Source organism: Lates calcarifer, linkage group LG3, assembly GCF_001640805.2.
Source record: "Lates calcarifer isolate ASB-BC8 linkage group LG3, TLL_Latcal_v3, whole genome shotgun sequence".
In the NCBI taxonomy this organism is placed as follows: domain Eukaryota; kingdom Metazoa; phylum Chordata; class Actinopteri; family Centropomidae; genus Lates; species Lates calcarifer.
Window position 1 is genome coordinate 10,032,810 of NC_066835.1, and position 24,968 is coordinate 10,057,777.

At 40.0% G+C, this 24,968-nt stretch overlaps 1 protein-coding gene across 2 annotated transcripts in view; it reads right to left on the minus strand.

Annotated features, from left to right (window-relative positions):
* The window catches only part of gabbr2 (gamma-aminobutyric acid (GABA) B receptor, 2), a 174,899-nt gene that overhangs the window by 69,686 nt on the left and 80,245 nt on the right, over nt 1–24,968 (minus strand). For both annotated transcript variants that reach the window (XM_018697593.1, XM_018697592.2), the window contains 2 exons: nt 11,725–11,895; nt 2,765–2,866 (listed from right to left, as the gene is read on the minus strand). In XM_018697593.1, coding sequence (XP_018553109.1) covers nt 2,765–2,866; nt 11,725–11,895 — 273 coding nt within the window. The remainder of the gene's footprint in view (nt 1–2,764; nt 2,867–11,724; nt 11,896–24,968) is intronic.

Here is a 24,968-nt window from a genome sequence, read left to right on the forward strand (position 1 = left end):
TAAAAGTCAGTGAAATAATGTCAGTATCCACCAAAACATTTAAGCGTTCCTGACCTCGTCAGTAAACTCCTCATTAGAGGAGAGCTAACTCAAGTAGTCTGAGAACTGTTGGGAGTCTCAGACCTAGAACTAGGTGCTGGTCCTTAAATCTGGATGTGAGGTGGTCTGAGGGTTCACTTTAAGCAGTGTGAGAGACTTGCTGCAATTTGGCACTATTTGGGGATTTGAACTGGCGGAGGTGCTTCATCAGTTTGAAAAGAGAGCCAGAAAACCAATGTGGTCCAAGGGAGCAGCACAAACTGTTCAGATGGTATTATCAATAACAGACCATACGAAATGGACAAACTTATAATGATAACATCAATGGAACCCATTTGTCTTGAGTTGGTCCCCTTTGTCTGTAGCTACACAACAGACAATGTAGCATACAGTCATTCTGTATTGAAGCAAGTTTTATGTTATGATTCAGGCCTTCCCTTTAACACTAGTGATGCAAGTATATGCTGGTGAAGAATTGTGCATTGATGTGTCAAGCTGCAAGAGAAATTCATTCATTCATTCATTATCCATACTGCTTATCTGTTAAGGGTTGTGGGGGGGGCTGGAGCCTATCCCAGCTGTCATTGGGCGAGAGGCAGGGGCAAACCCTGCACGCATCGCCAGTCCATTGCATTGTGTAAGAAAAATGATTTTTTCGATCAGAGTGTAGCTTGTGAATTCAGTGGCTTCTCTGTCAAATTTCGGAGCTTATACCACCACAAATACATTCACAATCTGTGGGGTAAGCAGAAATCCAAACTTAGAAGGTGCTCTTTAAATGATGTGGTACCTAAATGGGGGAAAATAAAATTAGTTTATAAATCAACCATATTTGAGAATATAAGTGGCAGTATTAAATGCATGGAGGGCCCTTTGCCATCCAAAAATTGGCTGCATTAGCAAGGCAAAAAAAGGTCTTAAGAGACATCCCCTGCTACGTCATATCGGAGAAGCAAGAGTTCTGAATGTATAATAAATAATTAAGTTATAATAAATAATAAAGTGTTTCTGGTCTTGATTTAGATTTCAGGACTTTTTTTTTCTCATGTGGTCCCTCCATTGAATGCAAGCTCCCTAAGCTGTCTGTCAGCCACAAAAATCTTAAAAAGCCAACGTCTGTAAAACATCTGCTACCATTGTTATTTTGTGTACAGACAGAAAAAGACTAAACTTCATTGTTACTAAAATTGGTAGGTAAGTGTGGGAGTATGTGTGCGCATGTGGGTGGGAGTGTGAGCCTGCCTTTGTTTTCTGATTATATTTTATCCAGCAACAAACGGGGGACAGGGAACGAGACATGACAATGAAAAAAGCAGAAAGTGACAGAGAAGTGTTGCTTTGACACCCTGCAGCAGCAAAGCCTGTCTGCTTTTTGAATATTCCAATTGGAATATCACAGAAGTGAGTGCTCTATTTGTGGATCACACAGTGACGCCATGTCCCCCTTAACCGCCCCACCCTGCACACACTCACACCTACACAATCAAACGCGCAACAGTGTACCAAAAAAAGACCAGCCTTCACAACGAAATCTGTGTCACCCTCTACCTCATCATATTACGTAGCTGTCGGGGGGAGACAGCAAACCGCTGTTGCGAGATGAGCAGGGAAACAGACCATTAGGGTGTCATAGGTGCCCCCCGCCCCCTCCCGCCCACCCCATCCAAACGTTCCAAAAAGCTTTCGAGGCGACGCTGTGATTTGCATATTTAGAGTTGATCAAGGAAGGATGGTGTCAGCTTAAAACGTCAGCCCTCCACATGCAGAGTTACACATATATTTTAGGAAAGACAGCTTATGTTCCTGTTCTGTCCTGATCCCTCTGTCTCATCATCTCACTGTTGCATTTCTTTCAACCTGCTCCGTCTTGCATACGTTATATCTTCCACTTAAAAATCAGACCTCTCCTATTCTCCTACTCCATTCTCTTCACTTCCAACATCTTTTCTGTCACTGTGCCATGTATGCCACTCCCTGTCTGGAAATACATTCACGCTCATTCCATTGACAATCTTCCCTATTATAAATTGTAGCACTGAGACGTTGTGTCTATACAACTGGTAGAAGAGGCTAAATGCATCGCTGATTGCCTCTGGAGATAGTTTGGATAATTTAGCCATCACACCTGACTGCATTTACATCTGAATTTCATGCATTTCCTCTTTATCGTAGCAACGTCCGCTCAACCGTGCAGGTTAACGCCAGGAGTAAATGGTGTAAAGACGTACAGGACTAATATCTCAATATTGGCCCAATAATGGTCTAATTACATTCTGTCTCATCTCATTTGAGAAGAGAGGAAAGGAAAGGAAATAAGAAATCCCGTTTGCATGTGTGTATGTGTATCTATATGCTTAAATGCTCATCAAACATCCATTAGATAGAGCAGGTCATTAGAGGTCACTGTGCAGATCCCGCGGCCATTACAGTCTCCTCATTAGGGCTCCAACACACTCACTGAGAATTTCCCCTCTCTGCTCAGTCAAAGTGAGAGACAATTCTTGGATAAATTATTCATGGTGCAGCATTCACCTTGAATGGCATCAACTCATACACAAATACAGTATTAAAAAAATATAACTAAATCAACAGGGCCCTAGTCATTCGGTGTATCTGAGAATTATTTGAATAAGTCTGACCTTCAACCACTACAGTTGTTTTTTTTTTTTTTTTTTTTTTTTTTTAGTTAGACTGAATTGTGAAGTGCCCAGGCTGGATCGCTTACCTTGAGCTTCTTAACATTGACACAGGGGTCGTTGGAGAAACTTTCTGTATCTGCGATCTGAATGTCCGCTTTCTCAAGCTCATTAGTCAGGTCATTCCTCACCTGAGAGAACAGGAGAATAGAGAGAGAGAGAGAGAGAGAGAGAGAGAGAGAGAGAGAGGAGGAAGAAAGAGAAAGCACATGAGCATGGCTGAAAATTTACAATGTGAGAAACTCACTGCTCTGCTTTTTATTTATCATCCAACCCATTCCTATTTCTTGGCAGGACTGTGGCTGCACAACTCTCTTTACTAATACTCACCCTTGAAGACGTAGCCTCAGTCTTCTTTTAGTCTGTACTAACTGAGCTGTATTCAGAGTTAAGATTTAGGAATCATTACATATGTTAGAGTGTAGAGAATTCACTCAGGCAGTCAAAAAATAGCCATACCATATGACCAACATCACATCCCTTAAGTCTAAAAACACCAACAGGCAGCTCCATGTTAGAGTAAAAAAAATATATATAGTGATTAAGTGAGCGTATGTATTTCTGCTTGTTCAACTGAAATTCAGTCATGATCTTCAAATGCAAGCAGTAACATTTAGTTAAAACACATGCTTTTTCAAACATACAAGCATATCATGTGCTTCTCTAAATTTACATAATATTTACATAATATTCTGCTGTCAGTTTTTCGTTTCATATTGCAGTTTGTTTGTTTTTTCTCAGAATGGTTTCACTGTGCCATACATATTTACGCTTCCAGTTTGTTTTCAGATCTTACATTTGCATAAACTGCACATATATGCGGTATGCACAATGCTGTAAAGATGCAGGCTTTCTGAACTTTACAACTGTTTTCACGTTGTACTTTAAGTTGTAAATGAAAATACAAGCAGCATCACTAAGATTTCACTGACTGATGTGAAGTTGTAACACTACATTTGTCTCAGTGATATGCATTTGTTTTCAAAATATCTTGAATGGTTATCCGAGGCTTGACAAAAAGCAGACATATGTGGAGTACTGTAAATGTATCTGCAGCAGCTGTACATCTGCTTTGATGTATTGATTCAGAGGAATGGTGGGTAATGGGATCTGAGAGGAGACAGGATGAAGCAGGTATCCCACCGTGATGGTGAGGTTGAGGTGGTTTATCATACTGCCTCTTACTCCTTCTCCCCCGTCACATAGTGTGATTCATCACCTCTGGCTTCCCTCCTTTAAGCCATAATCTAAATAAAAGCTTTTTTTCTCTCCTGCACTTGTTATAGCAGGAAAAGCAAAGGTGTTGGCTCTGTTCCATTTATTTGTTCCAGTAAGGGGTGCCAGTAAGCCAGCATGCACAGTACCAGGCCCCTGGCACGGGAGCATCTAAATGGAATACAGCCATGATTAACACCATCAAATACGCCTGAGACTAAGGGGTCAAAATGTCTGCCATGAAAACAGTCTGTGGTTTCCTCTTATGACATCTCCTCCTCTCCTCTTTGGCCAAATTTTTCAAATGTCCTGAGGCCATGCCCCGCGGCTGTCAGCCCCTCCACCCCCACCCGAGAGTTTCTGGCATTAGGGGGCATGTTAAGACATCAGAGAGTGTGTGCGCTCCGCTCATTTCCAAGCTCAGCTGGCAGAGACAATGTGTGACATGGAACAGATGAAGGCCCTATGTGTTTGCCCTATATTTGTATCTGAGTGTGCATGTGTGCCATAATATATACCCATATTTAAGATTACTGCCTTGGAAATGAATAGAATGCACACACACGTTTATATACATAACCACACAGCTCCTTAAAGTGACTGCTCCTATTCCAGCCAAACTTTTAGCTTGAAATATGTCTCGGAAAGGTTTGAAGTTTCCTTATTGACAAAGAATGGAGGGTTGGGTCAGCTTGAATTCATTTTATTTATAATGACAGGTTGTCAAGACAGAGAAAAGGCATCAAAACACCCCATAGAAACATTTCAAACCAGTCCTGCAGGATATGCTTCTTGCAGAACTTAATAAAGCAATGGAAGGCAACCTTGACACTGGCAAAAATTAAAAAGTTTAAAAAAAAAAGTATTTAGCCATATTTTGATAAGAATAAAACTGAAACAGACAGCAGAGGTTAAATCATGCTAAGGGACTGGTTTGATAACTTTCTATGGCCATTTCAATAATGTTTTTGAGCTGTTAATTTTTATGATTATTGGAATCAACTGTGGAGTCAAGCTAACAAAACCCTTGTTTTCTGTCAGTAAAGAAGCTACAACCTTACAACACTAGCGATGTACAGTGAGTGGTGCTTTCTGTCTACAGAACAAGAGAGGGGCATTAAACTACACACCAGATGGAATTTGGTGAATAAATAAGACAGCATAATCATGTAAACATTCATTTCTATTACACCTACATGGTGTGAGTGTTTCATACTGAAAAGATGGATTACTACAGCACAATATCAAAGTGGTGTGACAATAGTGGTTAACACATCCAAGCTATGACTGCTACCACAACCACTATTAGTACTATTACTAGTGCTACTGCTGTTAAAATTGTTGAAACAACAATACTGTGTAATCAGCTACAGGAACGTTGCCATCTTAAAAAAAAAAAGTCAGAACAACTTTATTTCCCTCATGCCTCTAAATGTCTGCTGTCATAATCGCCTCCTCCTCTGGTACCCTGGAGGGAGCTCTAAATCACTCTGTACATCACTCACTCCTGTACAAACATTCCCTTCAATGTACTGCTCGCTGAGCTGAAACAACAGGGAGGACGGAGCGGATCAATACAACCAGGTTTTGCTCTTGAGGAACAATTGGCTTGGTGGTCTGGACAAGCTACAGTGTCCTGTTATGTTGAGCGTTGATCTAAAAGGCTTGGCTGCTGCAATGCTAAAAGGAAACTGGCTGGGACAAGAAAGGGGTGGCAGCTGGGTGGATGGAATAACAAGAAAGAAATCATATATAGACAAGACATACAGTATGAAGATGCAAAATTTGTGCTGTACAATAACACATACTCACACACACAAAGCCATTCACCTCTCCGAAAACCTTGTCACAAGAGGATTTTTCTTGGTTTGATTTTGTGTTTCCCTCCGTTGAGATGGAAACGAACACATGCATTTGTGTTCAGCCGGACTGAGTGTGTCAGATAAAGCGAGGGAGATGGAGGGGCGGGGGACGGATGGATTGAGGGACAGTAGGGAGGGGAAAAGTGAGCAGCTTTCCTGTGTAACAAAAACATCCTCCATTGTCTGGGGCAGCCTGGGAATCCCCAGCAGCAAATACAGGAGAGAAATAATCCTACTGCACATCTGAGCATGCGTGCACACACGCACACGCACACGCACACACACACACACACACACAAATATTTAAGTACACACCCACACCTGACATTGACAGTGTCAGAGTTATATCTCTATAAAGCAACAAGGACATTAACAAAACAGGATTGTATTTATATGCAGATCTGTGTACCAAAGACACACAAAACAAAAACAAACCATACAACCCTAACTAAATTAAGATGAACTGACCAGCTGAGGAAGTTGAGGCATTGTCTTTGGGGCATATGTAACAGAATGAAGTCTCATCCCACACCTATTCCATGTCTGTAGCCTGGAGCATGGCACAGAGTGAATCCTCTATAAAACAGATGCTCTGTCTGTCTTTGTTTTTGTATTAAGTGAACATGTGTGCTGCATAGTGAAAAGGGCATTAACTGTTAAATGTACTATAAAGTTGAACTTAAATATGTACTTTAAATCATCAGAGTTTTAACTTAAAAGAGACGTTTCTTTATATTCATCCATCATAAATATTGTAGTTAGCATAAATAATTTTTAATGCACTGGCAGTAAGTTTCTGTTGTTCATTCAACAGATGCTCTATACACGTTTTCATATTTTGTGGGCTTCCAAGAGATGATTTAAAAAACAGTTCTTGCACACCTCAAAGTCTCAGTGACAGGAGCACAATGTCAAAAAATCATAACTAGAGAATGCAAGACAAAAATCTGATACACTGTCTATCACTTGTACTCCCTTTATTAACAACGCTTTCCTACCTTCATCAGGCAGATTAATCAGTTTTGATGAAGGGAGTATGAGTGAAGGACAAGGGCTGGACAGTGTCTAATTTTTTAGGGCTGTAGCAGAGGATTATTTTCATTTTCAATCTATCTGCCATTTCATTTCTCAATTTATCATTTGACCAATAAAAAAAATCAGTGAAATAGCCTAGTACAATGTACAGAACTCCCAGACAACATCTTCAAATTGCACGTTTTGTCTAAAATAGTCCAAAACACTAAGATATTTCATTTACTACTGTGTCTCATAAGGCATATAAGTTACATAAGGCAAAAAAGCAGCAAATCCTCAGAACTGAGAAGCTACCATTAGGAAATGTTTAGCACTTTTGCTTGACAGTGACTCAAATGATAATTTTCTGGCGCTTCATTAATTGATTATTAAAATTATTTTTTCATATGTAATATTTTATAAATGTTACAGCTCATCAATAACACCTTTTAAGAATGTTCTCAAGATAGAGTGAGTGCACAACAAACCAAAATCCCACCCTTAAACAACTACAGACAGGCTAAAATGAATGCCCTGATGTAGTGTAAGTGAGTAGCTTTTGATGATTCAGATGGCACCGCTATGACACTGTGAGACAAACAGACACATCATTTCCAGGCACGTTCACAGTGTGAAGCCCCTCTGCAGTGACGGGTGTGACTGCCTGTGTGTGTTTAATAGTGTCACACATACCAGAGTGTTAGCAGGTGCTTTTTATCATTCCATCTGTCTGAGCTTTGTGCGTGTGTATTTACGCTTTCATAAGGCATTTGTGTGTCCATCTGTAGATTTACAGGAGAGAGTCAGAAGAGGATGTGACAGGTACGTTTTCATGCAATTTGGCTTTTACAAATGTGGCAATGTGATGGGTCCTTGCACACATCTGTCTCTCATTCTGTGTGCTACATCACTATACAAATCACCATGCAAATCCCAGAGTTCAGACTATAATGCCAGTCATGTGCTTATACAAACTAGCGTGACAAATGGTTGAGCCGCAGCCTGATGACAAGCTCTCCACTGGCTTCCTCTCTCGGCCTTACATGCCCCGTACAATGGCATGAGTGAGTCATTCTGAGGAGGAATTTATACAACATTACATGGTTATTTGTGATGAACAGCAGCTGATGGCTATAGAAAAACTGTGAAATGCCCAAACAAGGATAACAACCAAGCAATTTTTAGATTGTAAGCAGGATTTCTGTGAAAGGGAGTGAACAAGAGAGCGGAACTGCTAGTGAGTGGATGCTGAGAGAGGAACTTCTGCTAGATTTATCAGTGGTCATAGTGTAATTAAACACTTGAGCTCAGAGGGTTCCAGGCAGAGGACAGAGTCCTAATCCTGTTCTCAGTCAGGTCTGTCATCTGACTGACTGACGATGGCTGCTCCGTTCCTGGGTGAGCCCTGTTTGTCTGGCAATCTCAATAATGTTGATTGCTGTGTGTGTGTGTTTGTGTGTGTCTGTGTGTGAGTGTGTGTAGTGTGGACAGACACCTTTAAGGTAGCAAATACCTAGCCTTTACTCATTCTCATCTCTCACTACATAAACCACACCACCCCATTAATGGAGCATCAGTGTCCATCCACACACAGGAATGTGTACGTGTACGTGTGTGTGTGTGTGTGTGTGTGTGTGTGTGTGTGTGTGTGTGTGTGTGTGTGTGCGCGTGTGTGTGTGTATGTTTCAATGGTGCTTATAAATAGAATTGACAAGCTGGCTTTAGCTTACAGGTTACAGTCCCAGGGGACAGGATACTGTATGTGTGTGCGTTGTGCATGCCACCGACTGAATCCTTAACAAGCGTTACATAACATTAACCTTGTGAGCAGTCTCCCTGGGAAACAGCACTGTGGATCAGTAAGGGAGAGAGAGTATAAAGGGGAGAAAAAAAGATAGATGTAGAGGTGGTGGAAATGACAACACTGTCAATAGTATACTCATTATGCAGATACAAGTGTGTATGTGTGTACACACATGCATGATGTGTTGTGTATACAGTACAGTACAAATGTGCACACATCCAATACTTAACAGAGCACAGGTTAGACAATGTACTACATGTACACATTTGTTTAGTATTATTTGTGTTCAAAAGTCTCTGGAGAAAATGTAATCCACTGAAAATGTTAAATGTACCATTCAAAACCAAAAATTGTTGAATAATGTTGCAGTACTTCCTCTCTTAGCATCTACCTTGTTTGGTCCAGACCTTCACCTCCACCAAAATAGCAGGTGTGAAGGGTGACCTCAGACCATAGGACCAAAATTTGGTCTGACCAAAAGAGGTGGTTTTAGAGCAGATTTATACAATATAACAAAAGTAACAAAACATGAACCTTGGTCCAGACTTTTGTTTTTTTTTTGTTTGTTTGTTTTTTTTCCTTTAGGGATGTTCACTGTCTTTTTCATGGATTTCTTAGGATCACTCCACGTGACTTTCACTGGTGCATATAATACTAGGTAATACTAGGATCTATTTTGATGGTGTGTTAAAGACTTCCCTTGCTTGTAGAGTGGGAGGACATTTGCTATTATAAAACACTGTATTATTAGATACTTGGAAAACACAGCATAATCAGATAATTGACCATTGGTAGTAAGTAACACAGGCACATCCACAAATAGCAATTAACATTAATGTAGACAACACACTATCCAACCTAATGGTGCAGTAACAGCTGCATTTGAAGGTAACCGACACTTTTGCGTTTCATTGTTACATCATTTTTCTCTTCTTTGGTGGCATTAAAACATTTACTACTTTGCATCTTATCAAGCATTCGTCTTGCTGCACATTGCCGTGACTTCCCAATGTACCAAAACCCAGCGTGCTCTGAACCTGACAGAGGATTGTACGAATCATGAAGTACGGAAGCGATGCTTGCATATTTGTAAATCAGGATTAGAGGCCAATCTTGTGGCATGTTGATTGAATCGGGCCGTCCGTCTTCCTCCCGTCCTAAGCCCCTTGGCGCTTTCAGGAGGGGAGAGATAAAGGGATTTGGGCTCTCTGAGATTTGCAGTGAGACTTCGTATACACCCCCCACCTCCACCTCCCACCCCCAGCTGCTGAGCAGATTGTTTTCAAACAGGGCCCTGAGGCAAGAGCTCACAATATGTTTCTCAAATTTATGCTTTTAATACCTCTGACATGGCTTTTTTTAACTGAATGTTCCCGTTTTGCTGATGTGATATAATGTTTGTGCCATGATTTTGATTTGTCACCAAAGAAATGACGAATCTGTATGTTTTGTTTGTGTTCAACCCTCCTGGAAAAAAGAAAATTAATTTGACTAACTAGTCAGCATTAATTTAAACTTGATTTAAACTTGTACATCTTTTGCTCATGGTTTCAATCAACTTGATCGACTGGAAGGTCACGTCATCTGTTTCTCCTTTCTCCTAACTGAGAAATAATAGAGAAGACTTTTTCATGGAAAATGCAAACGTGTGTTCTCCTGGACCTGAGCTGAAATCCAATGTACCGCAACTTTCAAACTAAGTCCTCTATCTTTAAGATTAATTTCAGTGCTGGCATGAGAGAGTTAGCTACAAGTGCTGAGACAACACAGATAACACAACTATGCTCAACATTAATCATAGTTCCAGGAATTACTTTACCCAACACTAGCAATGTACAGTGAGTGGTGCTTTCTGTCCACAGAATAGAGAGGGGCATTAAACTACACACCAGATGGAATTTGGTGAACAAATAAGACAGCAAAATCATGTAAACATTCATTTCTATTACAAACGTTGTACTCTTACTTCTGCTCTCATCTGTTTCTCTGGTACTAAAGTGGATGGAAATGCCATTTCTTTCCAGCCAGCAAATTATCTTAATTCATTACTAAAAATATGAAACACAAGTGGTAGTAAGGGTAGGATTAAGCTCCAGTTTTACTTCAAAAAATCTTCATATTCCTTCAGAATCCAACATGGGATGTCACGTGGGTGGATAATATAAATTCAGTCAACCAGTGGAGAGTAGGTTGAATCTAATTGATTGCCACCCACTCAAATCATGCTGGCATCATCTGAATGCTAATTGTAAACTAATGTCAATCATTGTTCAGCACTGTTACTACTCCCATTCTCTGCATCTGTATAACAAATACATACAAATCTCCCTGACGCAGAATATGTTCAGAATTTTATGATAGTGAGATGTTAACCTTCACCTTCAGGAAACATTTTTTTCCATAAAGTTAGGAGGTTGTGAGGGTGCTAAGGCTAGAATGAAAAAAAAAAAAAACTAGGCTGTACAACACAAAAATACTGTTTTAGGACAGCTGTAAATAAATGTCCACTGGACATGGGTCACTGTCAGGACTGTGTGTTACAGCTGATAATTCCATACCATGTTAGCTTTGTTATATTTACACATCCGCTGCTCAGTGTGTGATTTTAACTGCTTTTCTACAGCTTTATATTTACGTGTTTGGTCTACTTTCTTGATGTGTCAAAGTTTTCTAAACACATTTTTATGTACAATAAAGAAATATGCAGAGAAAATGAGACCATGCACTTTTTCCCTCCTGCAACTTAGGCTACTATTACTATGAAGCAGAGGTGTAACAATTCACCAAATTTCTTCAGTTGAGCAAATTCTGTTCAGTTATTGATGTGCCACTGTCACTGTTGTCATTGGGAGAAGTGATATATCTGACTGAATTAATGGAAACACTGCATTTGCAAAACTAAGATGGATTTTAGGGTGCTTTTTTTTTTTTTTTTTTTTTTTTACAGTATATCATTCCTGTTATCTTTCACAATATACAAGGCAGTGCTTTTGGACAGCAGTGTCTAACTCCAGCACCTAATGTTTCTTTTTCGACTATCACAAGAGTTTACGCTTTAAAATGTGGACTCTTTAAAGAGTAAACAAGAACTGACCTCTGAGAACCTCTGCACATCCTGTGTGAGTGTCCCGACGCGGCTCCAGTTGTAGTAGTTGAGGAACTTTACCACAGCAGGGTTCACAGCGTTGTCTGAGGGGACAGTGCGGAAGAAGTTGGGGTATTTTTTCTTGTCTGCCAGAACTGGAGTTGTAGCTGCGAAGGACAGCTGTAATGAAAAAAGAGGAAGAAATACAGTAAGCACTGAGTTTAAATGTTAGGGTTAAATACAACAGTCATAAATAATCCCGGCAACAAACTGTCAGATTATGTTGGTTTCACTTGAACTGTTGGTACAGTAGCACTGTTAAGTACTGTGTCACTGAACCTAAAGCACTAGATGACAGATCTCAGGTCTGCCCTTGCTTTGGTCAGTGACGAACGTGCACACACACATACACACATGCACACACACACAGTCATTCATAGTCTAAAGGTGTGAACAAATCAACTCTTTCAAATTACTTCAAATGTCAGTGAAATACTACCTTCAAAGTGTAACTGCGAATAGATATTGGTAAATATTGGGAGGAACTGATGACCCTTGTATGCATGACCTTTTAAACTGGCTTCATACTGTGTGTGTGTGTGTGTGTGTGTGTGTGTGTGTGTGTGTGTGTGTGTGTGTCTTGGAGTATATATAGATGTGCAGTCCCTGTTTGTGTGTCTGTGAGTGTTTTGATGACAAGAGAAAAGCAGCTTAGCAATATGATTCATCTTTGGGTTTGTAAGTTAAAAGCATTTCCGTTCTTCACATGGAAGCAGTTTGAATCAGATTCCTCACACACACACACACACACTCGTCACACACAAACACGCATACCTAACTAAGAATGTGCTGAACCTCAAACACTAATTGCTTTTTAACGCATGCCTATTATTCCGTTCAACCACTGCAACCCAAGCGAATTTGAAGCACATCTCCTGTAAATCAATTCATGCTCACAAAAAACGGAGAGTGTACCAAACTTTGAAAGGCAAACTTTTAAAGTATTTTTCCAGAGCATTAACACACTAATGAACTAAATATGATGCAGCAAGCACAAACTCCCACTGAATGCAATATAGTTGGAAAAGTTGTTTAGAGTGTGTAACTTAAATTCAAAACTGATATAGTTAAAGCAGTTACTGAGCAATTAATATAGTGCAGGCATGCTCATGAAACATGATCAGAATGTCTATAGATGTATTCCGCTGGTGTTCTGCTACATTTATGGCTACAAATTGTTAAGATTTATTCCCCCTGTTGGTGCTTCTCTACTGCACAGTTGCCACTACATAATATATAAATATATAAAGTATAAAGCCATCTCACTCTCTCTAAAGCACACACACACTCTCACCACCCACAGTCACAGTTGTCCTCATTCCCACCTTTCATTTGTCATTTCTATGCTAATCAAGTTTTGCTCTCTTTCTCTTCCACTTTGTAGCACATTTTCAGCAATAGGTCACTAATTTTCTCCAGAGGCAAAAAGAGCCGTAATTAATTTTTGCTATTAAGATTAGAATTTGCAAGTCTGTACAATGTAACAACCAGCATGCGCCAGAATAGACAAAGATCTGCTGCTTTATTGTTTCATTTGCATTTTTTATATTGAGTCTGAATGACTTCATAAATAATTGTTACTGGCAGCATCACAGTGTTACACTTGTAAAACTTTAACTAATCTGTGTGTTGCAGGACATCTTTAACAAAGTCTAAAGAGACGTTTGTAAAGACGCATAACTTTCAGGAGCAGAGGTCTGAAAGATACTGAATATTTCGGCACTAGCAGCTGAGCTGAGATAATAAAGCACTGTGCTCTATTTTCACTGTCCTATCTGTGTTAATTTAATGAGCGATATGAATCAGTGCAGGGTTAATTACATACTTTGTAGAGATTAAGCAGAACTTGTGATTCATGATAGTGATCAACACACAGATATTATAATTCTGACTGAGACCAAGAGGTACACCAGTAGATTTCCTAAAAGTGTGCTAAAGCCTTGAGGAGTTCAAGCACCTCCTAACTTTAGGGATGACTGTGATCTTCTCATTAAGCCTCTATCCACTTCTAGACATCTTCACTTCTCATTAATCACAGTACTGCTGGTATAATTGTACACTTGTTGAAAATGATTAGCGTTGAATATGTACTATAGCGTGTTTGAAAAGAGAGTAACTGAAATGTGAGAACTGTATTGAAGGGTCAGAGGACATTCAAATGGTAGGACATCATTTTTAGATAGCACGACTGACTTCCTGAATGTGCAGTTTGACTGTATTGGGTAGAAGTACAGTCAAAGCAAGATAGATTTCTTAACATTATGCATGGTGAGTATTTCCATTTCAGAAGGCTGTCCTCTATATACTATATTAGCAGAGAAATTAACCCAAATGGCAGGCCTGTCCTTTTTTTTCAACACCCTGATCAATGTCTATGCTATCACCCAAGTCAATTCATTGGATTCCTAAACCTACAAGTCCTCACTCAACCAGTGGGAAACCCTCAGCTTGGCCCCCTAAATTACCACTTTCTGCACAGACCCACAGGGTTTGTGTTCACACATCAACGAGACGGGCTTTTAAAACAACACATGGATTACAGCCATCAATTAAGCAGGAAGAAAGGCCTTATCTTGCTACCACCGCTAAATCCAAAATCACCCATGCACCAGTCTTAGAGGGGTCTTTCCAGTGTTGCCTTAATCTCCGTTTAGCTAAGGCTGTTTGCTACACCCACACAGGGAGATGCTCCTATGGACCTCTAATAAGAACTAGTGATTTTCTCAAGCCAAACTGACTGCACCAGTCTTCTCACAACTGCACTGGGAGGAGACTTCATGGTTGGAAGCACTGTACAACCTCAACACCCCTTCCTCCAACCCGTACCCCACCCCACCTCTTCAATGTTTTAGGTTCACCCAGGTTATGCTGTGTTGTAGGAGTTGTTTTTGCTGTTGGCACATTTTTATTTGTTTAATCTATTACAACACTACAGAGAATCCCAGAAGAACTAGAGAAAAAAAATATTGACCAATAAGCATGCAATAACTGAAAACTGAATTTAAAACTTAATGGGAGTTCAGGTTATCCACTTACTTTTCTTTTGGAGGGAAAATATAGTAAAGTGAGTGGTAGATTTCACGGGGTCATGAGCAAATGCAGGCAATTACCCTTTTTTACCTGACCAGTTTATGAGGTCAGTTAAAGGTCAGTGATTGAAATTTTTAAAAGCATAAAATCAATAATGAATAAATACTTTCTCAGATTAAATTCACTCAAGATTGTTCTATTGGGATATTTTGGTGATACAAATGTGTAGAAGAGTATGGTGCAGACTACTTGCAGTATCAGAGAGAAAACACACTGTAACAGCTAATGCTGTTCACAAAAAATCCAAGAAAAAAAGATTATGGCCATATAAGTAATCAATTTTTCTAATTTCTTGCAGATAAAACTCAAGTCATGACAAAAACCCTCAGGTTCAATGAAAATGAGATATGTGTGAGTAAAGGCCTTGATATAGGAGGATCTAATATATTTTGTTCAACAAAGTAACTGTTGACTCCACTTTAGTTTGCAGAACATAATATTTGAATATTAATGTCAAGTCATGGCATTAGACAAGTATAACCAGTTTCACATCTGTTTCACATCAAAGCATATCTAGGACAGTGACAAAAATACATTCTAGGGGCTAAAGTTTATTTATATAAAATATACTTTTTTTGTTGTTGTTTTTTTTTTTGACATCTCAGAGAAGACAAAGTCTGTGGGTCAATATAAATTAACTATAGCACAATTTTGTGTGGACAGTGTATTAAGACAAGTCAAGATGAGAGGGAGCCCCAATGTATTATTTAAAGAATAGGCTAGTCTTTATCTAACTCTGAACAGCCTTTTTCAGCGGAAAAGCCAAAAATAGTTCCATGATATCACACATCTGAGAGTAGTGGCTTATGTAAGAGGGTTTTAAAGAGGGCCGGCCCAAATGGGATGGGTCTTTGGTGGAGAGCTCTATACCAGTGTCAGATTTACACATGCAGTGTGCACACACACACAGATCAGGCACAGGTTAAAGCACATGTATTCACACACTCTCTAACCACAGATCTCGCTGGTACACACAAACTACAGCAGCCTTTCTTTGCCAGTAGTAATTAAAAGTGTGGCAGTGGGCTCTGGGCAGCGTCTCACTCTATCTCACTGCAAGGTCACTGAGGCTGCCGGTGATATGACTGAGGATCCGCCTGGCCCCACTGAGACGTAAGGTTTTTGTGAGGACTTGAGGTGAATCACTGATACCATCGTGGTGGTGATCTGTTTTAACATTCTGTACACACAGTTGCTTACCATATTCTGTTTGAAGAGAGTACAAAAGCTTTTGCTGCTTCTCTGTTTGGGCTAATACAAGTCACAACCAAAATGTTTTTATGTTTATGTATGGAAGAAAAGAGAGAGAAGGGCCCAGAATAGAAAAGTAGAACATAGTGAGAGTAAGGTGAGATGTTTACTGCTGATTCACCAGGTATGCCACAAGTAGAAGAGGTTTTGTGCATCTGATTCCATGACACTTAAGTGAGTGAATGGATTATATTTCAAACTCCCTGAGTCAATCACCAGCTGATTTTTTGTGAGGCCTGAGGACTTGCAATATCACTACCGCTGGCTACGGTGCTGATGATTATGGAGCTCTGCTGAGCAGAACCAAGGCAAGGATCCCACTGGTGGGGGATATATAAGCAACAGCTTGCGTTGACAGATACACTTCATGATTTGCCTCACCTGTTAAGCTCACATATCCAGGTAGTTGAGTTTTGGGGCTTTTTTAGTTACTTATTGCCTTATGTCTGTGGCCAGTTAAATCACTTTTTCTTGCCTATTCTGACAATGGTTTTTCACGTTTTTGTGTTGACATCTGGAATAAATATATCAACTTTTTGAAGGCTTGAGGTTATACCTCTGATGTGTTCTCTGCACTTGGGCCCTGTGAAGCAAACTGGCAGCAACCACTATGTACTAAAACCACACTAGCAGCTCTGTGAGGCTGTATTGAGGGCACAGCACCGTATAGAGCCACAGCACACTAACATGCTTACAAGGACAATGCTGACATCACAATGTTTACCAGGTGCAGTATAAAGTTTTTCATCATCTTAGTTATTATTAGTATTAGTATTAGTCATTATGATTCATCATCCAGGAACCATGCCACAAAATGTCATGATAAACCATCCAGAAGTTGTTGAGCTATAACTGCCTCTCATTTAGTTGGCTATTAGTGATCTTTGCAGGAGCAGTGCTCTTTGTTGTGAGTTATTGGGTAAGATAGAGGTGGTTTGTCTTTCTGATCATGGCATGACGCAGAAGATTGCTGCAGCTAAAGACCTAGATATAGTTGTTAAAGCCTTTATTACCAGCATCCACTGCAAAATGTCTCTTTGTTTACATCTTCTGCAATATACCTGCCTGATTTCGCATGGGATTTGGAATCAATGGTGCATAAATTAAAGGCAACAAGCCTTATAACCTTTCCTCACGCAAGCGGTTTGAAGGAGAAATAAGGAAGATGCAAGAGTGTGTCTAATCACATTGACGGATCTAATAGCATTGATTGGTCCTGGCGGGACCGCTTCGCAATAGGATCTCCTGGCGCTAATTGTGTGGTTGCCCTTTGAATAATGAAGTGCCTATCATGGACAAGCTAGATAAAAAAAAATGAATGCTAGGTAAATATCAGCTCACTCACAGTGTTTTGCTCATGCCTTTCATGTTCATTATACCAAAGGTGTTACTTCACTGACTAATCTGAAACTGTGGATTTATAACCTGGCAACATCACTAATGTATTCTAAGAGAGGAAAACTGATGTTTTAAAATATAATAATTCTTTCTAGTAGTTCTGGTTACAGAAAATGAATGTTACTCCACTAATGTTTACAATTTATCCAATAGCAAGTGCTTAAAACAAGGTGTCATTCTTTGATTAAGTATCCAGGCACAAATATCGATAAGACCATTAGTTTTACGGAAAAGCGTGATCAATATTTCAACCACACACTGACAACGTACGAAACATCCAAAAATAAACACTGCTCTCTGCTTTAAAAATGACCTCCTAAATCTACAGTCTTTACTTCACAAATTCTGCAACAATTTTGAAAATGTCTGATATTATTTTCCCTTTTTGTGGCATTGATGCAATACAAGAGCACTGCAGCAAACGCTTAAGGAATATCAATAAGACATGATTAGCAGGACACAAAAAGGTCACCCATAAAGTGATAGATGACCTACACTAACATCAGTGATGTTCAGTCCAATGGTAAACATGACAGGAAGCACATCAACAGCAAGCACATTAAACATACCACTGAAAGAGGCAGCATTCAACTGGATAAAATAGTCAATTGCTATGACTTCATATGAATGTGGACATGTTTTGCAACATTACTGAATTCCCCCAAAAGAGATAGAAGTGGTTTCTATGAATTTCCTTTAATGTCAATCACAATAGGACCTGTATTTTCATGGGGTAATCTGAGATCACAGTGAATTTTACACATGTGCAGTCAAGCCCATCAGATCTTGACTGGATGCATCCCAGAATGACACACTTTTGAGAGGTGCTTTGAGCCAGCTCCACAAAGTTATAAAACTGAAAGGAAAGGTTTCATAATCACAAGGGATAGAATCAAACAACTTCAAACACTCAACCCACCCATGCCTATTATCTCTACCTTCGCCCACAACAGACAACATATTCAAAGCCCATCCATCCTGCCGGAGCCCCCGGACCCCGTGCGGAGTAATAGCTAGGTAATAGTAGTGCTGTTGATCAGGAAGCACGGAGGAGGTCCTGGGGTTTATTCAATATTCAAGAGAGGCATTTGGTGCACCGTGGGAGAACCCAGCTGGAGAGGCGGCAGTCAGGGAGAAGCTTTGGACCCCACACCGACCACATCTAGAACTCATTAACACCGGGGTGGATGAGGGAGAAAGAGATGAAAACTGTAGGAATTGAGTGAGAGAGTCATGTACAGAGGAGAGACAATGGAGGGAGTGATGCAGACAAACAGGGAATGTGAACAAGAGAAAGAAGAAAAGATGACACAGGAATCATGTGCCAGTCATTAAGTGTTATGTGGAGATCTGATTATTGATTCCAGTGTGTGTGGGTGGCATGAGCGTGTGCAGACAGTGTACACATTATGCATAGCTACTACTCCAGTTGATCATATGGCTCAGTCAAGCATGTGTTGGTGGAAAACAGCAAACCAGTGTCTCTAATTATGGAAAAGAGAAGCGTGGCAGCGTGGTGAAGTCATCTTTTAAAGCTGAGGGGTTAAATGGAGAGGGGTGAAATCTGCTCGACTCCACTGCAATTTAGCTTTGCAATGTGAAAGTGATGGAGAACATATTGCTACATGGATTTCCTACTAGAGGAGGGATCAGATGTACTAGAGCTCTGGGTGATGGGTGGAATCAGTGTAATCAGATATTATATTTTGTGAATATCAATATACATATCACAATATGGAAAAGGCATTGTAAATCATGTATTAATCAAAACTGGATTACATTTATGAATGCTCTCCACTCCTCTGCATAAATGACTCACCAAAATTTGCTTAAAATAATTACAATCACAATATAATTCCATCAAAAATCAATTATCATTACATATTGGATTACTGTACCACCCTCCCCCCACACAAAAAATAAGAATGCTGCATGTGAGAAAAGGCTCCATCTTTTACTGGACACTTACACCCTTGACACACTGTGTATATTTGAAGGTGGGCATCACAATCAATTTAACAAGGTATTGGTTTTTCATTTTATCAAATAGCTGGCAGCTATTTAAGATGAGACCCATTAGCCATGCTTGTGTGTCTGTCTGTGTGTGTGTGTGTGTGTGTGTGTGTGTGTGTGTGTTTGTGTGTGTGTGTGTGTGTGTGTGTTGGCAGTCCACACAGAAGCTGGAGGACAGGAAGTGGAGGCTGATAGCAGTGGCGATGGACAGACGATATGAGCACATGCAGACATGAGAAGAATCCACAGTAATAATTGAGACCATTTAACCCCTATTACAGTGGTCATGGTTGGCACGTCCTATTTAAAAGGAACTGAATATGGAAACATGAAGAGAAATAAAATAGGGATAAGGAAAAATCTCCCTGTTACCTTTGAAAGAAGATATAACAGCTAAATGAAATGGTTAAATTAAATTTTATGTTAAAGCTCAGCACCGCTGCTGCTGTCCTCCTGCACATTATACTTCAGGAGTAATACTTAAGTATTTGCTTATGGAATACTGTGAAGCCAACATGTGAGTATTTTTTCCTAGAAAGAACATTAATTAAAAACTGTTTTGTCAAAAAGGACAAAATATAATAATGGAGGAACTGACAAAAATTTGTACCTTTTTTTCTGTGAAGGCTTCAAAATTGTGCACACAACATAGAATACTGCCAATTATAAATGGTATTTCATTGTCAGTCTTAAAATACAGAATCACATTCCAATTACAAGAAAGGTGCAAAGGATTTCAGAAAATGTCAAATGGAGGAATTTCAATGCGTAGATAGAGACTACAAATCCCATATCCACACAGATCAGTTTCAACATCAAAACAACTGTGAAAGCCATCTTCATTTGTGCAAATGCTAGATTCTGACATGCACTCTGCTATACTGTATGACAGGGTACTGCACATCATCACATAATATTCCCACTAACTGACCTCTAGACAGGTGAGTGACGTGGCAGTCGCCTCCTCTCTAATAGCTTTTGGTCTGCTGCAGCCCCTGCTCTCACGTCAATCATGTTATAGCTAATGCCAACATGTATACACCCACCCACACGCACTCACTGAGTGATGTTCTGTTTATGCTTTGCTGCACTTGCACAACATCCTGCCACATCACTCTTATCTCAAGTCAATCGTTTTAGACCTGGTTTTGATCCTCTCTGTCTCTTCTCCCAGTCCGTCATTTTCAGCAGTTACATCTGTCCCTCCTCATATCTGTAACTGGCTTCACTGACTGGGGACCATTGTCAAGTATGAAGCACCATTCCCGTGCTGTGTTCAACGTTTGGATTGCCCAGTGCAAGCATTCAATCATACATGCACTGCCAGCTGAACCGCTGTTGTGCGAGGCCGAGGTTTTTATTTACGCGCCGCAGGTTTTTCAATCTGCTGCGAACGGACATCTCATCTGTGCACACAACCCTTCCTCTTCTGAGGCTCCCTTGTTCAGTTTGTTCTGACTTTTCCAAGTGTTCAAGTGTTATAGTAAGAAGAACAGGGTGTACAAAGAGAGAGTGAGCAAAGGGCTGAGAGGGTGGAAAAGGAGACAGCAAAGAGAGAGTGAAGACAGAGTAACCTGTTCTACCACAATATGTGAGCTCAAACACTTTAAACCAACCAAATTATTCTAAAATATTACACTCAGCCTTTAGGGTTAAGGCTCCAGTTAATCATCACTAGGCTGATAGTTGCTCATCTCACATGTTAATGCTGTGTAAAGGAGTTTGAGCTAAGATTAAGATGCTAAGCTCTTCCCTCAAGCTGACCACTTAAAGCTTCATCACTGACACAGGCTGAATGGTGGAGTAAGCTTGAGGACTCTCCTCTAAGGTTATGGGTGACCTTAGTGCTTGGCTCGCCTCCCATCAAATGAGTAAAATAGCTGTAGATATATGCCAACTTAATATGTGCATTAAGTGTTCTCATGTCAGTGGCAAAAAAATATTTTTATGGTTATTAAGTCATTAACAAAAGCTGTAAATCAGATGAGAAACAAATATGGATGCACCAGACAGTCATCGTCATTATTCACATGGGCCTGTCATAGAATATAGTACATGCTTGGCATGGTAGATCTGGTAGTTCTATGGAGCGTTCATCAACAGAAGGTGTCACTTGTCACCACCGTGTCATTTGGAGTGAGAGGCAGGAAAGATGGGACACCACCCCCCCCCATCACCTCTGCCATGAGAGGAAGCTCGCAGGATTCTGTCATTCGTCATACGGCCATCTGTCGACAGGTTGTCCTTGAACGATGGAGATGAGTGGCAGCGAGGCAAGCAGCTATCGCAAGCAGCATCAGGGGGGAAAGCATTTTCCTATTGATCCAGGTGTGGTGGAGTGAATGGCAGTGATATTGACAGGATCGGATGCGAAATAAGAGGAGAGGATGCAATGCTCACTTAAGCTGCAGCATGAGGAGCACTTTACCAGAGCATGTTCATGAGTGAGTGCAAGGGAGCAAATGACCAACAGCGATACATCTGTACAACAGGGGACAACTCTCTACTCTTATTTTATCATATGTGACTGCTCCTCATTTCCAAAGTCACTTTTGGGGTCTCAAATAGTATGTGTAGATAGTATCACTGCATGCTGGCCAAACCTTAGATACAGAGAAATCAGTGAATGCTCAGGCAGGAGGTGGGAGGAGGGGGCTTTGACTGATGGTAGTCTGCCGCCTAGCTCCATGACTATTCTATTTATAAATTGAGATTTGATACCGTAACCTGAAATCTCACTGTGCTCCCTGCTGCTGCCACTTGGCTTCCTATGAATGATTTATGAGCAGATGCTGAACTGTAGAGACCATTATTGTTCTTTTTTCTCCCTCCCTCCCTCTCTCCCTCCTTCTTCTCTCCATCCATCGCTCTATACACTGATTCCTTCAGGGAGGCAGGGGATTACATTGCATGAGCTAGTATTTTTCTCTGCTTACTTCGCCAAGTTGTGGTGAACACACTGCAAAAAATGTCATCATATTAAGAATTAAACTGATGTTCCTGCAGGCATCAAACACCCCCTGTAGACTGTAAAGGTATGATCAGCATTAAAAGCCTTAAAAACGTATTTTGATGGCACCCTACATTAAAAAACTTTTCTCTGCCAGTGTCAAAGAAGTTTTGGTTATTTCATCTTGAGTTTTTTGTTTTTCTTTTTATTCCTGTGGGTGGGTCTCAATTGGATTTATCAATTTCTGTTCACCAATCAGGAATTAAGCACATTTCAATTAGATTCTGATAACAATTGGTGAGCTATTTCAAACCACACCCACACAGATAAAGCAAACTATAATTAATATGCAATAAAAAATAAATTTTGTAGGGCGATGTACTGCTGTTCCAGATTAAGCCTTTTTATCAACAAATTGAGGGAACAGCTGTAAAGTGTTTAACACAAAAGTTTAAAAAAAAAATCATTCACTGGTTTACCCACAATATTGGCACAAGGAAACTAAAGTTAAACAAACCTTTCATGTTTATGCTTAGGGAAGTCAAACTTCCTTCCCTGAACCAAGTGTTTTAGCAGACTAAAGCTAACAATACTTGGAATGCTCGATGAGAACCTTGATGTGTAGTGCTGTGCTTTGTATGCAAAGCCATCCATCCAACCTCCTCCCTCCAGCTGCTATAAAGTGTAACCACACCACAGTTTCTTGATTCAGCTGACATTTTTGAGGTTTTTATTTTCTGTTATGAAAATTAGTTGCTATTAAAATCCATCATTACCGACATAAATCAAGCTGACAACAGCTGCTGTTTTCTGTAAATGAGGAAAATATAGACTTTTTCTAGCCACAGCTTATGTTTCCCAAGGTGTAGGTGTGCCACAGTCAAATCATTTGGGATTTGGGATAAGGTTGGCAGCTCATTTCACCCTCTGGTATGAATTTATGAGAAACAAGAGATGAGAGACAACAAAATGAGACAAATGACTAAATGGGCACCAAGCTAATGTCATATAGTAAATCAAGATATTTCTCACGTGGCTAAATATGTTACCTTTTTTTTTACACAAAAGCTCTTTTACTCCAAAATGACATTTTATCATAGCACTTAGCCTGGCCTCTTAATGTCTTCCTTTTCCCTCCTACTGTTTTTAAAATCTAGTAACCTTTCATACCTGTATTACCTTCCCTCTACCACTTTCCTCTAATGCTGGCTCAAACACAGATCGCAAGTGTATACACATGGGCACCCACACAGATTTCCATGTCCAAACACATATTGTATGTCTCTGCTTTAAGATGATGTTTCATATTCCAGCTAGAGAAAATAAAATGGGGGAAGCTGCAGGAAAATTGCTTACTGAAAAGAATCTGTAGCCCGTCTTTCCCTTGAGGAGGGGCGTGCATGTTTACTGATGCTCAGTAAAGTAATAAAATATTTGACAGAACAGCCAATAAATTGCACAGTGTAATATTCATTCTATAATAGGTTATGTATGGGCAGTGCAGGGGAAGCCCACACACAAGCGATTCATGTTGTGAGTGGGCAAACATTTCACTGGAGACAGCCAGCATTTGCAAATTACTATCTTTTAAGTTGGCAGACATCTCGTTTTCTCTCTCCCTTTCTCTCCCTCTCTCAGGATAAAGCATTTACAGTCCATACTTATGGGATTCTATCTGTCCCATTTGGTCCAATAATATTCTGATGTGACTCTTCCCCCTGCTTTTCAATTAAATTGTTAATGAAGGCAGTGATAAATAAAGCATGGGTACACAGAACATTCACGGCATGTAGGAGAGCAAGGAAAAAGAGAAAAACACAGCCTGTGTGCCAAAGCGAGAGGATGATGCTGGGAACACCCAGATGGTTTCATGAGCAACACTGTCTCCCTCTCTCATTTTCATTCTCCTGTACATTCTCTCTCTGATTTTTTCCACCAGTCTCTAAGGACAGTGGCATCTTGTTTTCATGCAAAGCAGGACAAGAATATGAGAAAAAAAAAAGTAGAAGACGCATGCTGATTGCTCATAAACAGTCAAAGCTCAGCAAAATAAAACCAAATGTTTTGAAAAAGGGAAACAGGTGCTTTCTGTTCCGTTGAGAAATGAGATGCATTCAGTCACATTTTATATCTCTCCCTCTATGTTTGTAAGCGCTGTAAGTTGTCATGAGGTCATGTCTATATGTCCTATATTTTTTTTGCTTTAAGTCATTTACATAAAGTGCTGTTTTCTAGTTTGTCCACCAGAGAAGGCACACAAGTTTATTCATCTGTCAAATGTCTAACTCAGTACATCTATGTACGTATAGTTCCAGTTCTGAGAACATGCATCAATTGATTTTTTTGGCCACCTGGGGGCAACGCAACAGGCACAACACAAAACAGTGATTAAACACACGTAAAGACAACTCTGAAATACTATCAACTTAGAAAGAAACAATAGCTTATTTACAAAACCAACACACACAAGGAAAACATTAGCATTCATTTT